Here is a 25773-nt window from a genome sequence, read left to right on the forward strand (position 1 = left end):
TGATTTATATCTATTCGTGTATACACATATACTGTTTACATTCGTAAAACTATCTACATTATCTAATTTATCGACTACTTTATTTATTCACGTTTACGTTATTTTTAAGCTCGTAATATCGAATTAATCACAATAAATCATGAATTATAAATTATAATTATAATTATTAAAAAATTTTAAATCGCGAATGGCGAATTGTGAATAATGTACGCAGTAAAAACACTTTGTTGTTTTATGTTAAAATAAATCCTTGTTAGAATTTTTATGTTAAAATTTAACACATTTGCTTGTTATTTTAACATACCGCTATTGTATTAATTCAAGTCAAATGTTAAATTATTAAAATAATTAAAAAAGTAATACAATGTGCACGTATTTTTAATTTTATACAATAAAAATATTTCTTATCAATAAGAATTTGTGTTAAAATTGACAGAAAAAAATGTTAAATTTATTACTATAATTAAAAGCGATTGTTATTATTTCTCGACGTGATCTCGTGATATATGTTATATTAAAATTATAATAATATTAAAGTAACATGTTATATGTGTTACTTCGACATAATTTTCTCAATAAATTGTTACATAAAAGTTGTCAAGTTATAAAATTTATTAAATGTAAATTATAAAATTTACATTTATTTTTATGTTAAAATATAACATAATATTTACGTTGCTATTTGACATGTGCTTAATATGTTAAATTAACAAAAAAATTTCTGTGCACTGTTTGGCGCATATGATAAATTTAACACAAATTTTTCAACTGTAGCAGATTTACAGATGACGAATGACCAAGCGAATAATGAACCAAGAATTACGAATCATAAGTCGCACATAATCTGGCGCTGGCTTTATTGCGAAACAATTGCTAATTATTTTTTTAAATCATTAGACGTTGTTTTTTGACAAAATATTCAATCACTATCGAGTACTTGGGTCAGTTCCGATTTCCAACGAATTTTCAAAATAATTCCGATTAATCACGATTTAGAGTCCAGTGTCGAGATATCAAGGCTGATTGCCGTACAAGGGCAAGATCACGGCGCGACCTTGCGCGACCTACTCTCTCTGAGCGAAAAAAAAAGAGCGCAAACGGGACTTTCTCGGCATCGCCGTACATAGCGAAAGATATCAAAAGATATCCGATATCGCGTAATTTCCATTTGCAGAGCAAAATAACGCGAATTAACTTTGACTCCGACGAATCCCAATAAGTCAAATCAGCCGCGTGAGATCCGCTTTAAAATGTATCTGCATTTGGTGGAGAAATCCATACATTAAATTTATAACGTCGAATTTCAGTTATTTCTTACTCTATGTCGCCATTGGTCTTACTTGATATGTTAATTTAATTTAATTAACAGAGTTAAATTTAACTCGAGAGATGTATTGAACTTGGCTCAAATTTTTTTATTAATTATTCACTACAAACTATTTCAAGCTATTTCAATATAATTATAAGCAATTTAATCACTGAACTAAATTGAGAAATGTAACTTTTTCAGATTAGATATTTTATTTATATTAAGATAAATTTCGACATAGAAGTTAAAAGTAATAAAATGTTTAGCTCAAGAAATTGATTTAAATTTAATCCTTCAATGTTTAACAATGTAAAAAAATAAACAATAAAGGAGACGACAATGCTGAGCTCGAATAAAATGCATCAAGTGCGAGTAGACATTCCAATCTCAAAATACGCGCATTCCTAGAGGGGACATAAAGCTCAATAGCTTAAATCATGGTTGAATGAAAGGGACGAGCTGCACCAGCTGTTCGCATCGTACTACTGTGCTGCACCGAGATCGGTCAGCTCAATAAACGTTATTGAATGATAATGTCAATTAATTAATATTAATATCAAGTATTGACGTCGATCCGCTCATCTTAACACAAACGGCAATTTAACGGAAGATTGTTATCGTTCATTGAGACGGAATCGTGAACGAAGTGACAGAGCGCGCAGGGTCCGCGCACGTGCGTCAGCCATGTACACGTTACAATGGCCGTATGTAAACAAACGGAGTACGAGCGCGCGTAAACGGAGCGTGTCAATCTCGCGACGGTAGTACTGTTTATTCGCCGAGAGGATTCGACGAGGGATCACGTGTGAAAAAGTGTTTCCCTGGGCGGGAGAGAGAGAAAGAGAGAGAGAGAGAGCGAAGGGAAAGTACGAGAGAGGCGTTCGAGAGAGCGGTTTAGAGGCGAGAGCAGTTTAGTGTTGCACCTGCAACTTCTGCTTGTCCTCGACGAGGTGCACGTCCTGGTGATCGCTGCCCTCGTGACCCGGCGGCACCGCGTTCGGATGGCCGTACGCGGACGAGCGCGAGTCCTTGAGGTCGGCGGAGGCGCGCGGTGGCACCGGGAGCAGCAGCTCTGGTCCAGCCTTCTGCATGCTCTGGTACACGCGGTAGACGCTGTTGACTGCGGCGCCGCCGGTGCGAAAATCCGGCAGGTAGAAGAACGCGCCGAAGCACACGACACCGAACGTCATCAGCACCAGGAGGATCAGATACTTCTCGCGCGGACGGAAGGACCGTCTCGAGAACAACGGCACCGGTACGCCGTTCGCGAGCCGCTGGTACGACGGCAACACGCCACTCGACGCGCTCATTTTATCGCGACACACCGACACACCACACACACACACACGTGTTACGCGCCGCGTACGGGCACTTGATCACCAACCCCGTTGTTGTTGGCGGACACGCGAAAAACTCGAGCATCCGTGCGCGTTTCGCACCCGTGGCTCCTCAGCCGTCATACGCCATTACCGAATCGAGCACCACCTGCGTGCAGCAGTTGACATCTCGCGACTGCTCCGAAGCGCCGATCAGCTGACGTGGCGCGCGCGGGAAACGACCGGCTGACTGTCACTTGCCAGCCGTCCGGTAGCGACAGCGCGGGCGCCATCTGTCGACCGCGTCCGACGAGCGGTATTCGACTTACTGTCGGTAACAGGAAATCCTATACGTTTTAGCTGAAACAAAATAATATAATTACTCTATGAGCGGGAACATAGCTTTTGCATAACGCATAATATACATAATGCATAAGAGAATTAACCACTCAGAAGTCTTTATTTCTATCCTGAGGAGGGAAATAGACGACTCTGATCAATTGGTTTTCTTATGCGTCATGCACTATGCGTTATCCAAGTCTGTGCTACGAAATTATTTCTAACGAAATATTGAATCTTTTATGATCCAAGGTCTGTAGATGAACGACGGAAGGGGAAGGAAAGTCTTCGCATGAGCGCCATTTTGGGGCTATAAAGTGTATGTATGGTGTTTGTTGTACGAGAAGAGTGAGGCGTCGTAAAAGTAGAATGTGGGAAAGGTGGAATTGATACGTCGTATTGGCCTCGGCCATGTTGGGCGCCAAATGTGTAAATATGGATGCGAAGACCAGCTTCGTTCCCCTCCCGTCGTTCATCTACAGACCTTGTAATCCATACGATCCATAGGCAATTCTAATTTAGATGACATTTTATACAGTTTGCGTAGTTTATACAATTTATATTATTTACATGTAATATAGACTATTTACATTTTACGCGTAAACGTATGATCCTCTGGCTGAGACCTGTGCTGCGACTCTGAGCCCGAGCATACACACACACGAATCCGCCTATCCGTGAGGCGTCGGCTTGGTCGACCGTCGCGCACTCTGCTGCGATCTACGTGACCTACATTCAGCCGACTCGACACTGCTCGGCCAAACGTAAGTCATGTAGATAATGTCCACGATTTTTGTGGTTCTTTTCCGTACTGTAGTCAGGAACATGATTCCTGATGTAGTCAGGAATGGTCAGGAATGAGATGGATTAGAATGGTTAGATAGCCAAAAAATCGATCTGTCATCACTCATCAATCACTTCATTCTCCCAACTATCAACATGAATTGTGGAAATTACAGAACTGAATTTATAAACACTGACTGCATAACTCAATATTTGTTCGAGTCTGACAATAAGAAAAATGTAAGTAAACATTATTATTTTACAAAATTGTTCTGCTTTTACCAGATATTATATAATTAAATATGTTTTACTTAAAATGTTATATCCTTGATGCATTACATTTTTACTAAATTATATAAATGAAAAGTTAGTCAATCATTTATTGTTTCAACCAAAACTTTGCCGACTAAAAATTCAGTAAAGATTAATTTGTAGAAATCGACACTCTATCACTCTTGTTGTCATCTAATCATAAAACTATTGTCTTCTAATTTTATATATTTATGTTAATCTGTCACAAATTTCTATCCATAGTGGATAATGTCAACATCTATTATGAATTCAAATGTTTATATTATTCACTGATGTTGATGAGAGCGAGGGTGGTGCAATAGATTGCACACTGCTCTGTTATGCTAAAGCACTGAATTACTCCCAAGTTCAATTCCAGGCAGAAGCGGAAAAATTTTACACTCGTTCTTCTCTTTGATTGAATGGCAAATCATCAAAAGTATTCTATGTCTCAAAATCACTTTATTTTAGCCATTCGCAATCTTTATTAAATAGTAGGTTCCGTATCTGTATATACAATCCATGTATAGATGCATCACAAGTATAGAACATTGAACGTCGCAAGACATTTAAAAAATCAAATCTTAGAAGTGTCTTTTCTCCATAGAAACATTGTTAGTGCTTGTATTATTGTATATAATGAGAAACAATACAAATTGTTCAAGTTTTCTAATATAAGGAAAAATGTCATATTCAAATTGGTTGCTTAGATTGATAATATATTATCCTATTTTGTATGCCATAATGTAAAATTAAGTAAATATTGCTATTTTTTCTATTTTTATCTTTCTTCTTACAATTGAAGTTTTTTACAAAGATCAAAAGTCTATTTTTTAATCTAGGCACTAAATCATTCTCTATCAAAACAATTTTGTTCCGGTAAGAATCAAACAAAAAATGGACAATATAAATAAATAAAAATAGATGAGAAATATAAAATTTCTACAAGAATCAAATAAATTCAAAGGATCTGATTAAACCTACCAAATTTCCAATTAATTCAACAAGACTTTTTTGAGTGCAATAATTATAAAATTAAATATATTAGAATATTTTTTATAATCAGTGATTTGAAAGTGGTTAAAATAAAATCAATAATATAATATTATAAGGGGACTTTATTAATGTCAATGAAAGTAAAGTATTTTTAAAACAAAATACTCATACAAAAAGTATAAAATCGAATATTTGTACATTGATAGCGCTTAAAAATATCTAAAAAATCTAAAATATCTAAAATATAATGTAACGCAATGTATGTTAATATACGAAACGTAACTTTAAAATTGTTAACATAAAATAGACTTCACGCATTCTCAGAGATCAAGTTTTACCTGTTTCTTAATTCTTCTCTCATACTTTGCAATACAGTTTCTATCCTAATGAGATAAGTTCTATATATAACATGGCTAGTATCACAATTCTCAACTTCTTATTTTCGCAATAAAATAGAATATGCAATTACATAAACGGAAAATCTAGTTCGCTCAATTATAACTTACAAAATGAATTGGTTGTGCTGATCTTATAAGAAAACGTGATTGTGTATAATTATATACAAATAAAAATGTACTGCAGATATGTACGCCGCAATTTAAATACATTGGTCAATTATTTTAAAATTCGGGTACAAATATATTTAGCAAATGATTTAATGTTGTGTTAGAATTTACGCATGTTACAATAATACCTAATTTATAAAACCTAGATTATTAAACATATCAAAATATATCTAAAATTGTATAATTAAGTACAATTTTTTAAAAATAAATTATAAAAAATGTTATGTTAATAAAATTATACACGAGAATAACTAATAGCTGCACAATGAGGGTCTCCGATCAATCAACTCCTCTAATATTTATACACAATAATATAATTAATATTTATATTTCAGTACTTCATCAAATATCATTTAAGTCATTTAAAACTATCGGATATACAATATATATTCAATTTTATATTTTAATTTTTCGACGTGCCTATGTAAAAATTTATTAAATTGTACGCAAGAAATAAGCTGTTTTTAGAGCTGTTTCTAGCAATTGCAGATTATTTCAATTGTAGAAATGAGTTTGTAGAAAATACAAATATTTCAGAAATACATCAATCTTTCGTGAAATATATCAGTAACTTGTTACTTAATTGTTGATACTTGTTGTTAGTTGTTGGTTATTAATTAATTCATCACGCGAATAGAACAATGCTACTTTTTCATCAGAAAGTATTAAGATTCAATGAAACCGGTAAACCGGTTTTAATTGTCGTCGTACAGAACAACTCAAGTAGCTTTATTAGTCGGTCGGAAACGAGACATGTAAAAATCGCAATCCGTACAATATAGTGCTGGTTCAAGCACATTTTTCTTTCGACAGAGATTACAAGGTGTTACGAGTGCTCTGACGGTGGTTGCAATGCCTGTTGGTGTTTGCAAAGGAGGTTGCGTCATCATCGGAACAACCTTCGCAGTGGACATTGCAAAATGCATTTGTTTGGGAAGAGGAGGATGCTGATAAGGCGGATACTTCACATTCGGCTGTATCTGACCGTTTTGCAGAGTCTTCGGATACGTTTGATTAGAACCTTGCTGCTCTATCTTCTGAGACAGTTGGCGCTGGTAATTGTCATGTCTCTGCTGATAGCTTTGCATATTTTGTTGCTGCTGCTGCTGATAGGACACAAGTGAGTTGGACGGTGGTTGATATTGCGGTGGTTGACTGGGTCTATTCTGCGGAAGAACAGTTTGATAGGGATGACCCTGATAGGAACTTTGAGAGTATTGACTTTGATATGGACTCGGCGATTGATTAGGCGGATAAAATTGCTGCTGCGAATGTTGAACGGTTATCGGGCTGGCATTATGAGATGGCATTCTTTGATTCAGAGTATTCTGCTGCGGTTGAACAGTCACTTGCTTGTTCATTTGATTATGCTGCTGCTCCAATTGATTGTGCAATTGCTGCTGATAATATGTCCCATAGCCATTTTTCTGAGGTAATACTTTCGTCTGTTGCATTCCATTTTGAATGTATTGTCCATTCATTTGCGTCGGGTAAGGGCTAGCTGGCTTCTGAGTTTGTGATAAAGGAATAATCTGATTTCTTGGATAGGATACTTGCGTCTGCGGATATACTGATTGCTGCTGCGAATGCGGAACAGTTATCGGGCTGGCATTATGAGATGGTAGTCTTTGATTCAAAGTATTCTGCTGCGTGTATCCATTCTGAGTGTATCTAATCTGCTGTTGCAGTTGCGGTGAATAAGACGTCGGTTTCGAAGTATTTATGGGAATGCCAGTGTAGATCTCTTTACGATCGACTACATCTTTGCCTTCATTCCCGCAAGACTTCTTATCCGTCAGTGATCCAATCGAATCATTTGAATTCTGTCGTCCAAACGTAGGTTTAATTGTATCTGGAATTGGATTAACGCTTCTTAATTGATCCTGGAAAGGTGTCGCCGGCATACTATCGGCTTCACTCTTTAAAGGAAGGGTCTGTTGTTGAAATTTCGCGACGCTATTTTCGCGATTCGTCTCTGCTTCCTGAAGACTTCTAATTTCTCGTAATACTTGAGCAGTTTCTGGTTTATTCATCGCAGAACGCAGGACTCTCTCCAAAATAGGATTAGGTATATACGAATCCTTTTCATCATCTTCCGCTGTCGCAACAAGCACCACTTGATCACAAAATGATACGCTTTTCTTTTTTCCAATTCGCCGTTTCACCTTTCGTGGAGCAATATCCTCCTCACTTGGCAGTATCGTTGTGTTTTGTATAGTGTTCTGCATCGCTACTTCGCTGATATCATCTTCTGGACAATCAATGGGCAAACCATTCTCATGGGGGAGTGTCAAGGACATGGATAACATCGCGGCGTTTAATTCGCTTTGTTGAACAGACTCATTTGGCGGTACCGTTGTAATAAAACTATTTTGGCTGGAACTCGAATCAAAACTAGAATTTGAAACAGTTTGGGAATTTGAAGTTTCCACCTTCGTGAAGATTGCAGTATTCTCAATAGGTAATTTGGCCGACTTCGAGGCCTCCATCGATGATGTTTCCTGAGGCATATCCGGTATTAGTATCGAACAATTTACATTCTGTTTAGTTTGAGGTTTCACATCTGTGTCTGACTTCGAGGTTGGTTGTAACTTAATTTGTTCAAATCTAGCGGCCATGTCTTTTACCGAAGAAACAACTTTTGGACAGTCCGTAACATCACGACCTTGATCATAACTCTGTCCGAGATTATTCATCATTAAGTCACTGGTTCTTCTAGCGATAGTCGGTCCTGAAATCGTCGGCATCGATGGAGTCCTGACTTTTGGAATGTCTTGATTTAAAGGTCCTTGTCTCTTCATTTTCCTCTCTGCTTGTTTAGCTTGTAGTTCTCTCAACCATGTTTCGCTCGAAGACTTCTCCTCATCCTCATGTTCCTGCGCTCGTTTCTCTTTATTTGAATCATCAGTTAATATCTGTTCTCTTTTGTTTTGTAATTGCGTCAACAGATTACTAATTTGCTGTGCTTCAATTTGCTGTGGAAGTTGTTGCGGTTGAACGGAAACTTGATGTTGTTGAACAGAAACTTGATGCTGTTGAGTCTCTTGAAGATGAGTCGGCTCATCTATCGGTGGTGGTGGAGGCGGGAAGTCCTCACTGGTCTGTCTCGAATGTGACACTGAATTTACTGATGGATATGGTGGTGGTGGTGGAAAGTCCTCACTTGGTTGTCGCGAGTGTGAAATATTACCATTTTCGGGATAAGGTGGTAAGGAATCCAGCGGAAATTGTTGTTTAGCGGGACTCTGCTCATTGTGGACGTCTGCGCGAGTGACAACGAAGGTCGGCTCATAGAGTATGCCGTTAGCATATTGTACGACGTCATCCTGAATCCTAGGCTTATTGTTATAATTCGTTTGACATGCTCCAGGAATATTAGTATTCTGTTCATTATAAGATGGTAGAAATGGAAGCGAATGTGATTCCGCGGAGTAATCGGCATAATCCGATGTCCTGTTTGTTACATTAGATGAATTGTTCGTATTCATATGATTCCAATAAACATTGTTTTGATCCTGCGACAAATTTGGCGCACACCGATTATCCGGCAAAGGATATGCAGCTTTTTCAGTCTGTTGCTCATTGTGCACTTCGCCCGAACACTTAGACTTGCTAAGCTGAGAAGTGGTCCTGAGCGGTGGGGGCGGAGGCACTTTCGCCACATGTAATACTTTGCCAGCGCTACCATGAAAGCTCTTCCTCATCAAACGACTTCTCTCGAGATTTGGATTGCTAGTATTCCCATGTCCGTTGTTTCCGGCGAATTCCAGATGTCCCTCTGACAAATAACCGCTCAGTGATTGGCTTGCATCACTGCCTTTTAGACCAAGACTCGAATCGTCTACTGACTGTTTTGGTAAAATGGATGATCCTTCCGCATTCACATTCGCCTGACCATCTTGTCCTTCTCGTAAATCTGGCATACTTCTGTTCTTTCTCTTGATCAATCCGCCCATAAGCAATTTTCTACGTATCTTGTGTTGCTTCTTGCCCTGCTTCTGTTCAATCACGGCTGCGTTATTGAGCTGTGCATTTCTGACGACAGTTGCGTTAGTCTCGATTTCCTTTGACTTCTCAATCTTTACTCCTTTTGGAGATGGTGACAATCTAGATGGTGCTATTGAAAAATCCTTTGACACGTTCTTGTTCCTCTCCTCACTTCTTGCACGTTTCTTATCCTTTTTATCGTCATCGCAACGTTTCGTACGGCTAAACAAGCCGGTCCTCTGCGTTGGCCGATCATACAACATATACTCCTCATCCTCAATGACATTCACCGCTGTCGCTTTACTACGTAGAGTCTTCTTCTTCGGTAAAGTAGCGTAAATCTCAATACTCTTCGTGGCAGGTTTATCTACCACTGCCGTTGATGCGTTTACAAGAAGTTCTCGACTATTTTGCCGAGAATGATTACCTTTATCTCGCGAACTTTGCCTCGAGTGTTGGCTCGATTTGCTGTTCTCTCGCGAGTGCCTTCCTTCAGGCGCCCCATCTAGAAAGAAAAACAACCGCAAATTCATATATATATTTTTATTCCACATGTTTCACCAGACTCTCGATTTCTTACCTTCTTTGTCACCGTTAACAGCAATTTGTTCTTGCAACATTCTCCTGTGTAAACTCCTCGTTCTCATAACGCAAGTATTGTGTTTCATTCTTGCTATCGTGATTGTGTGTGGATTATTATACGGAGCGTCCATCGCTGCTCTAGCTTTATTGCTGGCGGCACTGCACAATGCGACAGCCGTGTTAAGATCGCCAGCATCTTCGGCGGCACGAGATTTGTCCAATAGCGCGTCCGTTTCTTTGCATAATCGTTCGCAATCGTCACCGGAAGAAGGCTGGTAACCTTCCGGTATTTGAGCAAGCTGTAAGAGATAATATTTAAATTACGAAAGAATACAAACATCTAATATTTAAATAACGAAATAATACAAACGATAACGAGAAATTTAGAAATTTAAAAATTGACATAATCTAAGCTCTTGTCTTATCTCATTCTCAATTTTGTCATCTTTTATTTACCTGCAAATTGTGCTTTAAACCTTGCTGAAGTGGAAGACTATCCGTGGAAGACAAAGAATACGAGTCGTAACCAGCGTCGTAATGGCCGCTGCTGCTGCTCGAGAGTTCCCCGGATTTGCTAATGGGGCTTTTAGGTACGCCCGAATTTCTCTGCATTTTATTAACAATATACAAATACGTATTGTCCATTGTAGTCGATGAACTCGACGACGCGCTGTTTCGATCTCCGGACCAGTTACCAGAATCTCGTCTTCGCGGCACGTTCATATGGTCAGGAATGTTGATACCATCTTGCGGCGCCGATCCGACGCTTAAACTACGTGTCAATTGCATCTGCTGTTTTTTCTGTTGTTGCATTACGTTCTCCACGGCGCGACGGCTAATATACTTCGATTCTATTTCACCATCAACCGCGTCTACGCCCTGCGTGATATTAATTGAATAGCAAAATATTAAATGCAAAATCTGTACACATCTTGCTTCAGTAAAAGAAAAATGTATAAAAAGGTTTATAAATATTGATATTTTATACAACATACCCGATTGCTGAATATATTATTCTGGATGTCTGTGAGATTCTGATAATCACTGTAAACGCTTCGTTGAGTGTACATGTGCGGTGGACTATCAGGATTAGGTGTAATGGCACGTCTGGCAGTGTTATTGATGGATGGCTTTTCAGGACTAGGTGTAATCGAACGGCGCACGCTGTTCTTTGGGGATGTCTTTAGGCCATTATTATTCGGAAAAGGGATAATAGTCTTTGGAGCATTCTCGGTATTAACAGGTGTACCGGCAGGCGTTGCGTATAGCAGTAGCAAAGGCTGATAACGACCTCTTCTGCACTTTTCCACGACTTGCTCCCATCGAGGTCCAATTTCCTTGACAGTGGCGTCGTCAAAATAGATCCACACCTAAAGATTTATTTTATCATCGTGATGATAAACTCATGCTACTGCTGAAGCTAAAACTATCTGTTGATACGAAGGTAACACTGACCTTCAACTTCGTATGGAAGAAGAATGTAGAATAATGTTTTCCGTAATAAGTAACCACGCCTACAAGATTATGCACGGTATTGGCACCCCATCGAGAGTCTATCACGCTGTGGAAGACATCACTAAGCCGAAGGGACGTGCCCACAGTCGCAAAAACGTCCATGATATGCTCCAACGACGGTCGTTCGCTGTCCCAGACGACGCCGACGGAAACTATTTCCGGCCGATTCATCAAGGTCCGACATATTTGAATTTTCGCACCGCAAGAACTCTAAGAATGAAAAACAAAGAGAAATGTATTTTTTAATATATATTATTATTAAATCTGTATAAATAGTACCATTACTATTAAATCTTCAACAGCGATAATAATTTCACGTTTTGATCAAATCGGCGTTCCATTTTCGAGAGAAAGTTTAAATCCGGTATGAATTCGTGGAAAAAATGTATTCATAAAACTCGTATTCGAATGAATCAGACCTACATAAGCTTATTTAAATCCAATGTTATGAGTAAACTATCACGAAATTGATATGATGAATATAATACTACAGAACGGGACTCAGTGGGTTAGTCACAGTTTGACCAAAGATTTATGAAATATCGCTTGGCTTCGCTTACCGGACAGTCACGGATGTCACCCATTCCGCCAGCTCTTCGGAGAAGCTGTCCGAAGAGATCCGGATTATTTCTAGAATTTAATGGCGTTTGATGAGCCTGAGACGTCAAGGCTGAGGCAGACACGTAATGAACCATCTACGAAAAAAATGGAGACAATAATGTATGTTTTCCTTTCTCATTTAATAAATTTAAAGTTTTAAAGAAAATCAAGTTTTATAAAATATAGCAAAAGAATTATTATTATATATTATATAAGAATAAAAAACCAAAAAATTAAAAGCTCAGATATTTTTGGCAGATAAGAAACAATAAAAATTAACAGTATAACACATTTAAATTAAGTCAAAATCGAAAGATTTTAAAATACTTTCATAAATTTTACTAATATAAAAAAGTAATAAATTTAATGTATGATCGTATTTCTTTTAATGACACAGATAAAATTGTAATAAAAACCGAATAAAGCTACAAATTATGACCTAAGATAATCTGAAATGATTTGAATAAAATTTGACACTAAATCTGTTGTTGCGCATTTGACTAAATTTTAAATAAATCATCGTAATAAATTGATAAAATTATTTATATGTATACATTACACTCTTGGGTAAATAGAAATAAGATAAAAATATTTTTTATCTTATTGATATTTGAATCAAAATATTAATGATTAATATCTTGATTCAAATTTAAATAATTTTAAAAAATCTTAATTTGTATCGTCATTCTACTCATCATATATCTTAGCACATTTTTAACAACAAATAAATGCCTATTTATTGCAATATCCCGATCGAATCTGTTACTGAACTGCCAGTATACTGCTAACATTCTGCTTAGTGAATAACTGCAACTAGTTTCATGCTTTTTACGGTTCGCTGATCAACGATGCCCAACGTGAACACGCCAAGGAAAACCAACTCCACCCACGAGATGCTGAACACTATATGTGGCATTACGCTACTCTCTTCCGTTTGCGCGATATACGTTATTTAAGTTGTAAAAGGATTGCAAAGGAATACTCACAGTAATGTCAAACAAGAATAAATCCTTTTTTTAGATTATATTGACAATAATAGAATACTAATGTCTTATTAAAATAAGACCCAACAAAAAGAATCGGACAGTAAACATTAGTGCGCAAATATGTAAAACGAAAATTAATTTTTTTATGTTTTACAGACGCAAATTATGTTAAAACAAATTATCGGCAGAACATATACTTGATAGAACATACTCGTTTTATAGTTACTCGTTACATAACTATTGTGCAACGGAAATATTACAAAACTAAATTTTACCAAGCAAAACCGATATTTTTTTAACGAAGTATCTCTTTATTTTCCTAGTTGTATAAATGTGTTTTCAATTTGAATTTTTTGGTAATGCTTTAAACGCATGATTTAAAAAAGCAATTTTATTGTCCTTAATCACAGATAAATAAAAATAATTGTTAAAAAAGACAGATAGAAAACATAGAAAAAGAATCTTTTGACATTCTTACAAATAAAATACTTAAAAATTGTTTTTCTATTTGATTATGAAAGATTTACATATTAATGATTTTCAATAACAAATTCTAAATCTGGTTGCAAAAATAAAACATGAGAAAAAAAGATACTTAATACTTAGGTCGATAGTATAAAACGTGACACTGTGAGCTTAAACGAGCAGATGTCTATAGAAAAGAGGAAGGATACTAAAAGAGATTTTATATACCTCAGGTAACATCTAGTAAATACTATACACCGAAACTACTACAATAAAAACGCAAACAGAAAAAAAAAGTTGGAAAATCACTCTACAGGTACGATCGGACATAAATTCAACGTTTCACTTTAAAAATAAAAATGGTTTCTTTGGGTTTTATTTTTATATATTTCTCAAAAACCATTTTATATAAATAAACGTACAAAGGAAAAATAAATATGTGTTTAAACACATACAACCGTATACATAAATTATTTAATGATAAATTTGTAAAAGAATTAAAAAATAATTATTTAGTCAATAAACCGAAAAACGCCGTTAGCAGTTTTCTAACGTTATTTTTTGACTGACTTTTATATATAATAATATATCAATGTTTGCAATGTAAAATGCAATATAAAAACACATATCAATCATAATTACACGAACCTGTGTAAAAGGCAGTGGTTCCGAAGTTGCACCGCAAGCTCCACAGACGCTTTGCTCGACGAGCGTCATGGCAAATTTCTGATGTGGTACACAATGCCTTGCGCTGCACATATCTTCAGCCTCGCCGCTTGCAATGTGAAGATGTATACGTAAGAGAATATTTTCCTGAAATTAGAAAAAAAAAATTTATGCTAGCACATCAATGTGCTAGAAATTCCTTCATGTTTCTGTCGCAATTCGCAGCCTATCTCTACAAGGCCAAGTTGAATGTACATGAAGCAGAAGGTATACCCATTTCCGATATTTCTTATAAAAATAAAGTATATAATTTTGTTATAAAAAAATTATGATCATTGACCTTACATGGTCAATTTAATACGTGATAAAGGTATGCTATCCAACAAATATTATTAATAGATAAAAATCTTGCGTTTGAGAATGTGCAGAATAACGGTATGCCACGATTATGTTACTGTCCTTGCATCTATTGTACGCTTTTGCTGTGTGGGTACCAACTTGCAATGATATTATTCAGCCGACTAGTGTGTTGACATACATACGCGCATACTAGTGTCCAACGTGATGTTGTGCAAACGAGAAAGTAGTACCTATATCGACGATATTTGCAAGGCTCAGCTAAGATCATTATTACTAATCCAATCTCGTCTATAACTAGATATCATTAGAAACATTCGATCAGCCTCAAAGTATTCAATAATGAAAATAGCGAGTCTTCTGCTTGCACCAGAGAGCGAGAGAAAACCCTGAAGAAGAGATCTCGATTTGACTTAATTCTATTGCATTTAATATCTAAGCCTTCTATGTCATAAAACTTTCTATATTATTAGCAAGAAAGTTCCATTCCTCTTCTCATTTTGAATATATAATATAAACTCTTCTTAATTGCAGAGAAAAATATGTACTTATCTATTATTTCGCATTTCTGTACAATGCAAGTTTTAAAATTCAATTAATGCAGAACAAAATTATAGGCCGATATTTATCATCAATTCTTATATTATTATAATTAACAGTATTTTAAGTACTATTTTGAAATGTCACAAACCAATCACAGAGAATCGACTACGAATATCGATCAAAAAATCATTTGAGTAATCAAGAACAGGATCTGTCGTAAAGAATGAATAAAAAGTGTATTTTAGCAATGCGAGTGCGCTTTAGTACGTTTAGATCGATTGTCAATTGGCGAATTGCGTTACGCGTATCAATATCTCGCTGTTTCAACCAGAAGTAATGCATCTGGCATCTGGAAATAATTGGCACTTACGAAACATTCTGCCGCGTCGTCCATAAAACCGAGTTGAAACCTCTGCTGATCGAGAAAGCTCTCGGCCAACGCACGGCGCAATGTGTCGGGCGGCAGAGCGCTCTCTTGCGAAAACTGCAGCTGCGAGAACAGGTCCTGAAACAAGACAATGTGACGAGGATTTAATGCGCGAACCACAAGACGAGATGACTCTCGTGAACGACGAGAGTCCGCGAACAATAAATATCGATGTAAAGCGAAGACATGTCATATAAATGTAAATATATGAATTTTATTCTTGTATATGTATATAACAAGTAAATATTGTAAAACACATCTCAATACTAATTTTTAGTATGGAGCTCTCTTTTAAAACAAATAAAGATCTAATTTTTAATAATACTGCATTAAACTATCTTTTTTCTATCCATTAAATTTGTCATCCTGACGTAATAGAGAGTTCCGCGACAAACAAGTACAGAATATAAAAATGTAACGGAATCAACAGGTGGAATAAATTTTCATCGTATTATGCAAGATGAAGAGGTCGGCTTTAGTCTGAGCTTAACGAGCACGTAGCGTCGAGAACGCTGCTCCTTAATTCTATTATAATAAATAATCTTTGAGATATTATGACCTCATAATATACATTTAGATAATAAAGTAATCTTTATTCGGTATAAAAACTTTTTTAATTTTAGCTACGTTACACTTAATAAAAATTTTTTGCAATAAAAAGATAAAAATAAGTTTATAACTAAAGCTATAAATTACTATAAACAAATAAGCATGAGAATACATCTTGAAGACATTTTGAATAAAAATGTAAATAATAAAAACGTAGACAATTACAGACAGATTTCTATAAACATTTCGTAAACAAACAAGAAAGAGAGAAAGAAAGAAATTTAAATTTTCTTGCGTAGGGTTACGTTAATCTTTACGTCACTGCCGATAGAACCGTTGAACTCTATGATAAAATCACACTGTAACACAAAGCCTACCGCATTGCTCTGCTTCTTTCATTTCCCTAATCAACATATCTACCAGATAATCGGACGGTGCATAGATAATTTTGTGAAACGTTGCAAGCAATTTTGCAACAGGGAGATGGCGAGTTCTTGAGTCGACGGAATACGCGCTATAAGACATCGACCATATTTTATCACGATTTTTATTACATTGGTCGCCGTATGCCACCGCTATGATACATGGCGGAGGTCAAAGAAAAGTACCGGACCGGTCGTAATTTGCGACCTATCGGCAGCAGCCGGATTCTAGTAGGTTTCGTAACTAATCCCCTTCTCCTCCCCCGCGATTAGTAAGTAGCGATTACATCTTACATGTAGAAAGTTAGTGCTGCGCTTCAAGGTGTTTGCCCAACGCAGCATTTCGACAAAAATGTCGAATGCAAAAGGAAAAAGGAGAACTAAATGGCATCACGCGAATTAAGCTGCGAATTACAATTTCGGTTTTGCGACTTACAAAAGAGCCTGATAAATATGGCGAATAATATGTAAGAAATCGATAAGAGAATAAAATAATATGACAGAATTGTTTTCTAATGTTTTGATGAATTTCGATGATTCAGTCGGAATTCGTGCATAGTCATTCTGTTACGTCTGTTGCGTCTGAGCGGCAATCTGGTACGCTACTACGTCGATTTGTGTCTCAAGTGAAATTCCTCAATGAAAGTTACTGCGTGTCGTGTACTAACTGTCTACTGGTAACGACGGTGACAGATGTGGTACGAATCCCGGTCAACGTAAAAGCAATCACGGTAACGGCATGCACGTCCATGTGCATCAGGAAGAAGAGAACGTGGCACCTGTTCGAGGCAGGTTTGTCTCCTGATGCAGAAGAAACCAGCCAGCTTTAGCGTACATATTGTGTGAGAGCGAGTGTGTTCGTCGAACGAAAGCGGTACTTTATCGGTCATTAATGGTGGCCGCGTATCTCTCGAAACTTAATAGAGTATTTCAAGATATAATATTTATTGTACGGAAAAAGTGGCTGTTAAAAAATAGAAAATAACTTTCAGAATTAATAATCTTTGACGTTCACCTAACCTAGCATAGAAAAAAGAGAGAGTAAAAATTATAACAACACATGTTTCCATAGAAGCCTTCGCACGATCAAACATTCTCAAGCCATGGTCTCAAGCCAGTAATTTGAGAGAAACCCGTACACGTGTGGATTGTCTTAAGGTAATTAGTTTAATGACTAAATTCATTATCGGTTATTTATTATAGCATAGCTTAATTAGCACTCTTGCTACTAAGAGTACAATTATCAAAGAGATCTGATGTGATCTCTCTAAATTAATGAAGGGATCAATAAGGTATAAAGCGTACTTTTTTCAAATCGCTCAGATCAATGTTGCAAACCGAATCTTCTTTCTCCATACCGCTATCTTCCCCCTCTTCTTTGATTTTATCTTTGATTTTAATTCTTGTCCCATCGTTTTTAATTTCCTGCTGAGATATGAGTGATGGCAAAGCTGTCGTTGACACAGATGTCGTCGCCGACCCATTCTGACGAACCTTTATCCACTTTAACATTTTTACATTTGCCGTACACTCAAGTTGAAAATGAAAATTTCATTGTTTTTATTCTACACTTTATTGCACACTGCGATACATCGCGATCGTCTTCATGCGTTAAAATTTATGCAGCAAAAGATTTGTTACTTTCTTCGAATGTCGAATACGTTCCAAAAGCGAAATGAAAACATCGCGAATGCAAAATGATATATCTTCTAGGCTGAATAAAGACAAACACCCCGGTAAAAAAAAACCCTCATAACGGATTTCTGGTACGATAGCGTTGTTTGCGGTGTTTGCAGTGTCTACACGCGACACTTTGCTTGCTCGCTTGAAAACATCATTTGGTGTATTTGCCCTGTAACTTAACGCTATATTTTCCCTTTGTCGATCTTCTTGCTTTTTAGGCGATAACGTACACCGCTATCTCTCCTGTTTCCTCCTGAGAGTCCTCGTACTGGGTTTTTTTAAAGATAAAAATTAGCGTCGACCATTTTTATGATTCTTCTCATATCTTCAAAATGTTCTCGCTTTTTAATTTTTCGAGATTGTGGAATGATAAATGCTGCAAACGTTTTTTGTGACGTAATTTTGAATAAACGCTGCAATCGCGACGCATCAGATATAAGAGAAGGTTTAAGATACGAGGAAAGGAGATGCGAAGGTTGACGATGAGCAAGCAGGCAGGCGAGAGTCAGAGAGGCAGATGTTTCTTCATAAAGAACGAAGGAAGAATCGTATCCAGCAATTGCATACCGGATACGTCGACAGAACCCGTTGCAGAATCGTAGGCTCGATTAAAAATGTAAACTTGTTTATCCGACAAAGTTGTCTTTTTTTGATTTGCAAACTCGACTTTATTGTGATAAGCTTGCGATTTCAACATCATCTCGAGTAGCAAGTCTTCGCGACAACTTAGAAGAATATTCCTTAAAACTTGTATTCTTATTCGTCTAAGAACAAGATTAGTCGCTGTTTAAGAAGATTTAAAATAATTGTGCGGTAAAAAAATCTTGGTAGATCTTCTTGATAGATAAATAATTTGTGAATATTATACGAGAGGATTTCTTTATGATGTTTCTTTAGACCAAGTGCAGAATAGTTTTACATAAATTTACATATTCTCTAAATGATGACGGAGTAGCTCCATTGAATGTTAATGTTTGAGTCGAATGTTGGCGTGGACCACTTCGTTTCGTCTAGATGTACCACGTGCTCCTCTCTTTTTGCCGCTTAGCTTCTCAGAAAGACGCGGAGCAACTTCCTTCCATCGCAACCCTCACTATTCCATATCTTCGTATCTTCATCCAATGAAGATTCTAACACAGCTAGCCTGGCTATCATTATTGCCTAACCACATATACAACACTTATTCATCTTCCGTAAAAGGATATTACACTACACTATCGCGGAAGTAGACAATCCCGTCGCACGTTCTTTCCTTGCGAACATGTTATACTCCAGTTCCGGATCACATCAAGAAGTACGAGAGAACGAAAACACAGTTTTCCTTCGTACAGTTTCACAGCTTAAACGGCACGATCGCACAGAGAAAGGAGAAGGAGCACGGAACTACCTGCACGCGGCGCCGTGCACCCGTACCTGAAACCAGACTCACGGTGTGCTGGCGAATATCCCCCACCCTCTCTTCTGGTTCTCTTCGGCTTCTTCGTCTTTCTAAGGGGCCATACAGTATCCCCTTTTTCGCTCCGTCCCACCTTTCGATAGACCCAAGAAGTCAATGACGTCACCCGTTTAGCTGTCCTACGTTCATCTACCTACCTGGTACAACCACAGCAGCCCAATCAGGACCGTATCTCTTGGAAAATTTGGAATCCATTTTTCAAGAGAAAATTAATCATTTAATTATTTCTTTTACGAAACATTTTGTTACTGTTATCGGAGAAAGTTGTCACGGATGCAATGATTTATTACAACTCGCATTAAGTGCAGTTATTTTTTCATACAGCATATTAGAGATACTATTTTTTTTATAAATCACATACGTTATGTATCATTTTATAGAATACATTAACTTTTTAGCCACGGCTAAGCTATACGTGAAACTATTCCGCTATTCACACAGCTCAGACGTGAATTAAGAATACAAGTGTACTTTTGATGAAATAAATTCAGATAGCAGGCATATCCAAAATTGAAAAACATTACGTCTTGAAAACATTACGACATTCTTCAGACGTCTTTTAGATGGCACCTAAAGATATCTTTAAAATATCTTAAGTACATTTTAGACATCATGTTGCCTGGAAAATATATCAATCAAAACAACAGGACCTTTCTGCTTGAAAATAGATAGAGTATCATAAAGCATAGAAAACCTATTTAGCTTTTTGCTGTTTTGGCCCAAAAGAGCAAGGGTGACCAATCCGCGATACGACGAAAGAAATATATATTATCAAAGGAGAATTTAAAAAATAACTAAAAATGACACGGTAAAACATGAAGATCCTATGCAGTGCTATATATTGCAAACACAACTTCGCTGTATATACAAACTGTGCAATTATCACTAAAATAGAGAATGTATTTTTGAGACGTCTTTCAATAAAATATAGACACATGTACAAATTAGATAGTATACTCGTATCCAATTAACAATAAGACTAAGACATTTCATTTAAGATAGCATATTGCGAAGGATTAATTTTATGCACAAGAACGTACACACACGTACCAAACAGGAAATTGTATCTATTAAATCTTGGAAATATTATTTAATCAAGAGGTGTGGGCACTGTCACGTAAAAAAAGTAGTCACTTACGCACAAGGACTTCGAACATTTCCTCCCTCGTTTGCGAGACAGGATGCAAATCTAGTTAAGTTGTAAAATACTTGACTCTGAACGAGTATTACGGTAATCTATCCGTCTACACTTTCAATCTTGAAGAAAATCTCTGCAATAGAGATTTTCTCACAACATTCTTCAGAAGAATAGTTAACCAACATTAATTCTAAATAAAAAGAAGCAACGAGAAATATAATATTAAATATAAAATGTAAAAAGAATATTAAAGGAAAGTGAAGAACTAATAGTTTAAATCGGCTTCTAGTGCTCCGACACGCAAGTTCAAAGGAACTATTAACGGCGGCCGGAAATGATCCGATAATAATGGGAAATTATGTCAGGTGTCCGTAACCAAAGTGGCAATTTGTAAATGTGTCTCTACCACAAATTGTTGCGGCGCGCACAAAAAAAAGTGTTACAAATCCCGTCTTCAGCAAGATTGCAAAATACAAGTATATTGCGTGTTTTTTAAAGATAACGGTTGTTATTTGATGACACCAACGAATATTCTTAATTGAGCACTCCTCTAATTATACAGCCATCTATTATCGTCATCATCTAACAACTAACTATATTCGGAATACGAAACATGTATAGATACAAGAATTATGCTTAAGTACTGCCGATACGATCTGTACCATTAGAAACATTGCACGGTTCATATCAAACAGCTGCATCAGAATTGAATTCTCATAATGCCACGATTATATAAATTTTTAACGTCATTTTGGCTTTTCAGAAAATGCAAATAAATAAACAGGAAATACGAAGGAATAATACTACCGCTTCCTGACTGATCATAAAGCTAAATACATTGTTTGCGCATCAAAAATTTTCTATTCCCTTCCTGATTCAGTAATGTACCTTGAATCGATATGAAATGTTGAAAGTACTTGTAAGTTTAAATACTTGTAAGTTAATTTAAAGAAACATTTAAAATTGCAAGATTTATATACTTTAAAAGTATATACTTAACACATTCCTTAAAAATTGACAAACAAAAAAGATCGTATCACATAGCAAAGGGTTCTTAAAGGATTCTCTCTGTCTCATCCTCCCTTCCTCCAAAATGCATTCATGATGAATCATCTTAGGTATTTCATCCGGGTTAAATTCTTCGTCGAGTATAAATTGATCATCATATTGGTATGCAAAAAAATAATTTTTTTAAATCTTTGTTAAAATATTTAATATAAAAATAATATAATTTTTTAATATGGAAAATAGTTCTTTAAAATTTAATATTAACAAGTAATAATTAGATTAATAAACTTACTTGTAATTTTAAAATATATGTAGAAATAATTATTTACAAGCAAACTTACTTGTAATCTTTCTGCATATTACAGATATAATTATTCATAATCATTATATTTTAGGCCTTTATTAATAGAAAATTAATTGTTTAGAAAAATATTTAAAAATATATTTTTAAAAATGTTCAGTGTAAATAAGGTATCTGAAAACACGTTTCTGCCCAATAATAACAGGTAGATCTTCTATGGGAGATATAATTTCTAGTTAAGGTTTGGGTCTCGTCCTATATAAGGGTGGGTCCTAAAAGTTATCCATAGTTCCTGACATGAGAGGCACTAAAACCTAAACTCACTTGGTAAAGCTATTATCTCAAATACCAAGAGCTTCTTTGTTTCCAAGTTAAAATTACGTTACCTAATATTAAATTGTACAATTATAAATAATAATGTGAATAATTTACATTTGACATGAAAAAATTAAGATAAAGTAGTGCTTGCAAAAATGTCATCATCATTTGCATTTTAAATCACACAATTATTGTCACATAAACGTTTTCAAATTGTGTAATCTTTATATCCCTAGTAACATACTCTCTACAATAAGAAAATATGCTTTGCTGAATTACTTTTGAATTGCGGCAATTTTGGGCAAAATTGCACCGGTTGAAAGACGAATCTGGTAACAACGACGAAGCGTACACGTTCTTCCGACCGGTAATTGTTCTCGCGAATTGCGCGCGCCCGGTACCCTTACACCTGAAGCAATTAACTCTCAGGATTGCTAATTAACCCTGTGAGAAGATCGGTGAGGAACTTGCGTTTCCACCTACTTTTCGAGTAGCCTCGAGTACGCGACGTTACTATCACATCTAACTTGAAGCTAGTTCCTTCTTATAATAGATGAAACAATTGACCTTCCACGATAAAAGCAGACAACGTTCGCAATGATGGACCAACGTGCGATTATAGTTGTGGCGCTCCTCGCCAATCACGAACGAAAACCAAGAACATCATAGTCCGCGGAGCATCGATCCCGTTACAATGGTTAGTCCCTACATGATTACAAAGAACATGACAGAGAAAATAATATGATAGCAAATAAAGTCAAGGCTTTTATTATATCGGTCTTTCTTTGCAACGTCAAAAAAAGGAAACAAATAAATCTGTGCTGTATATTAAAAATGTACAATAAACTTTATTAATAACTTTCATTTCAGATGTGGCCACTTTTCAATTAACCGAATCAATATGCATTCAAAGTTATTAATAAAGCTTATTGTATAAAATTCATAGAGATTGTTAATATTTATTAAAATATAAATACAAATAATTAATTTATATTAATTAAATATAAGTATTTAATTTATAAAAATATGCATATATATGCTAAATAATAAAAAAAATAGAAAAATTATTTAATAAAATAATAATTTAGTGAATAATAAATGTATATATACAAGCAAATAATGAGAACATCGATCCAAAGTTAACATTGTGATTATTGGTTGAATAAATTTCGTCACAGGTTTAATATATACGTACGAAGAAAATAGCTTGCGCGTTGAATGGAAAATAATAAGCTCCCTCACGCGTAAAATATCAAGATATTTTATCTGTTGGACACACCCCATTTTCGCTGTTACCGTGGGATTATTTCGAAAGACGATTCTCATTGAATATTATACAATATGTAAAAGTTATCTGAAAAAATACTTAATCTCTTCTTCGCATAAAAATTGTCCTAACTACCGTTTTCTTTTGTTAGAACGCTAAGCCGCCAGAGATCATCGATACGGAAAAGTGTCAAGGTGGCGTATTATAAAAGCAACAGCTTAGAATTGTCGTTGCATGCCCAAGTACTATAAGTATCAATCTTATTATAATTAAAGAGAAAAACAAAGAGAAGAGCTAGTGATGAACATTTCACAGACGACTTCTCTGCGTATTCATCAGAAATTCTTTGCATTTGTCAAATCATATATAAAAAAAATAAATAATTGCATATATTAGAAGAATTATCTTCTTCCGCAATTTTGATTTACTTACCTTAAGTGCGCAGAAAATGCAAGATTCTCGCATGCATGCATGTCCGGAGAGCTCTCTAAAGCTTCGTCGAAAAATGTCGAGATGCCATAAGACCTAAAAAAGAAAATAGAAAAAATCTTGTGATATAATTTCTTTAATTTATTTAATTATTTTCTTTACTTTTTTTCTCTTAAATTTCTTATAGTTTCTTAAATAAATGCTCAGAAAAAATACAGAAAAACAAAACAATTGTCATATATTAACAAAAATTACATTCGAAGTTTTATATTCATTTGCATAACGTGTATTATTTAAATTTTTAGAGTTTATCACCCACATAATGTTATTTTTTAGAATTTATACACACATTAATATGAACTGTTTGCTTACATTAATTTTAATTTTATTACATGTTTCTTTAATATATTATGACACGTTTTATTATATTATCAGTTGTTACCGCGGATGTGACTATATTCGGCATCAGTTTTGAATGAAGCTAGCGTATCCTTTGTATTAGCGTACGCCACCGAATCGAGAAAGGCAACACGTGGGTGTAGACGTAACACAAACGAAAATGTAAATGTGTCGAGACTATATGGCATCGATCTACAGCCATATACGACAGTAACCCAATGCGAGCATTATTATAACAGGGGAAAGTAAATCACAATTTCCGTGCCCATGTCACGCATAGCGGAACATGATTTCCTCTTTTCTTGTGTCATGATGCGAAACAATATTCGACACTTTTTTAGAGTTAAATTTATATCTTTTTGCAAAACTTTCCGCTTTAACATTTTAATAATTGCATAATTTTTATAAATTAGGTATTTATATTAATGTCTGACATTAATACTTTCAGAATCAAAACATAAGTATCTCATTAAAATAAAAGATGATCATGTAGACAGTTGTGCTTTCCGTGTCAAAGGTTCCATCCAGGTCAAATTCACTCAGAACATATCAGATTTTTAATTGATCGCTATCTCTTAGAAGGTGATACCACCGTACCCCCGCCCCCCTTTGCCAAGACCACCCTACATTTTTCTATCCATATACCTGAAACTATATCAAAGCCCAAGGGACTAAGGCTGTGTATTAACACTCAAGGAACTAAAGCTGCATAAGTCTAAGAACTTGGTCAAGCCTCTAAGGAAAAAAAGCGTAAGTCACAAAAGAAAAACCCTTTAGATCTAAATGATCTAGAGAGTGATGTAGCTCTATCCGCTTTCATTAAACTGTTATTACTATTTAAATATCATAATATTAATTGTAAAAAAATTGAAAGATTATTTATAATAATTATTTATAATAATTAATTAAATAAAAACTAATTGTAAGTAATAAAAAAGTGTATCATAATCCAGAATATGTAATAGTAGTCCTATTAAAAAGTAATCCTATATTTGTTTTGTTTTTTATTACAATAAATTTATTATATCTTTGTTTTAAAATTATTAAATCATACTCCACTTTTCTCAATTTCTCT

The 25773-nt window shown here is 35.5% G+C and overlaps 2 protein-coding genes and 2 long non-coding RNA genes across 4 annotated transcripts in view; 2 read left to right on the forward strand and 2 right to left on the reverse strand.

Annotated features, from left to right (window-relative positions):
• The window catches only part of LOC105838260 (mannosyl-oligosaccharide 1,2-alpha-mannosidase IA), a 601715-nt gene extending 598092 nt beyond the window's left edge, over window positions 1–3623 (reverse strand). Inside the window, exons 1-2 of the mRNA XM_036282748.1 lie at window positions 3555–3623; window positions 2233–2985 (exon numbers count right to left, since the gene is read on the reverse strand). Of these exons, the coding sequence (XP_036138641.1) occupies window positions 2233–2619 (387 nt within the window). The 5' untranslated portion in view covers window positions 2620–2985; window positions 3555–3623. The remainder of the gene's footprint in view (window positions 1–2232; window positions 2986–3554) is intronic.
• A 112-nt stretch (window positions 3624–3735) lies between these two features.
• On the forward strand, window positions 3736–5033 carry LOC118644359. The gene is made up of 2 exons (XR_004962178.1): window positions 3736–3987; window positions 4881–5033. It is a non-coding gene; the product is annotated as an uncharacterized LOC118644359 (long non-coding RNA).
• A 105-nt stretch (window positions 5034–5138) lies between these two features.
• The window catches only part of LOC105840433, a 70516-nt gene continuing 49881 nt past the window's right edge, over window positions 5139–25773 (reverse strand). The window contains exons 3-11 of the mRNA XM_012687356.3: window positions 24303–24395; window positions 15672–15806; window positions 14384–14548; window positions 12245–12379; window positions 11625–11894; window positions 11165–11539; window positions 10626–11048; window positions 10168–10468; window positions 5139–10092 (exon numbers count right to left, since the gene is read on the reverse strand). Coding sequence (XP_012542810.2) covers window positions 6320–10092; window positions 10168–10468; window positions 10626–11048; window positions 11165–11539; window positions 11625–11894; window positions 12245–12379; window positions 14384–14548; window positions 15672–15806; window positions 24303–24395 — 5670 coding nt within the window. The 3' untranslated portion in view covers window positions 5139–6319. The remainder of the gene's footprint in view (window positions 10093–10167; window positions 10469–10625; window positions 11049–11164; window positions 11540–11624; window positions 11895–12244; window positions 12380–14383; window positions 14549–15671; window positions 15807–24302; window positions 24396–25773) is intronic.
• LOC118644356 lies at window positions 18234–24403 on the forward strand. The gene is made up of 3 exons (XR_004962174.1): window positions 18234–23300; window positions 23782–23946; window positions 24022–24403. It is a non-coding gene; the product is annotated as an uncharacterized LOC118644356 (long non-coding RNA).

This window comes from Monomorium pharaonis, chromosome 2 (assembly GCF_013373865.1).
Source record: "Monomorium pharaonis isolate MP-MQ-018 chromosome 2, ASM1337386v2, whole genome shotgun sequence".
In the NCBI taxonomy this organism is placed as follows: Eukaryota; Metazoa; Arthropoda; class Insecta; order Hymenoptera; family Formicidae; genus Monomorium; species Monomorium pharaonis.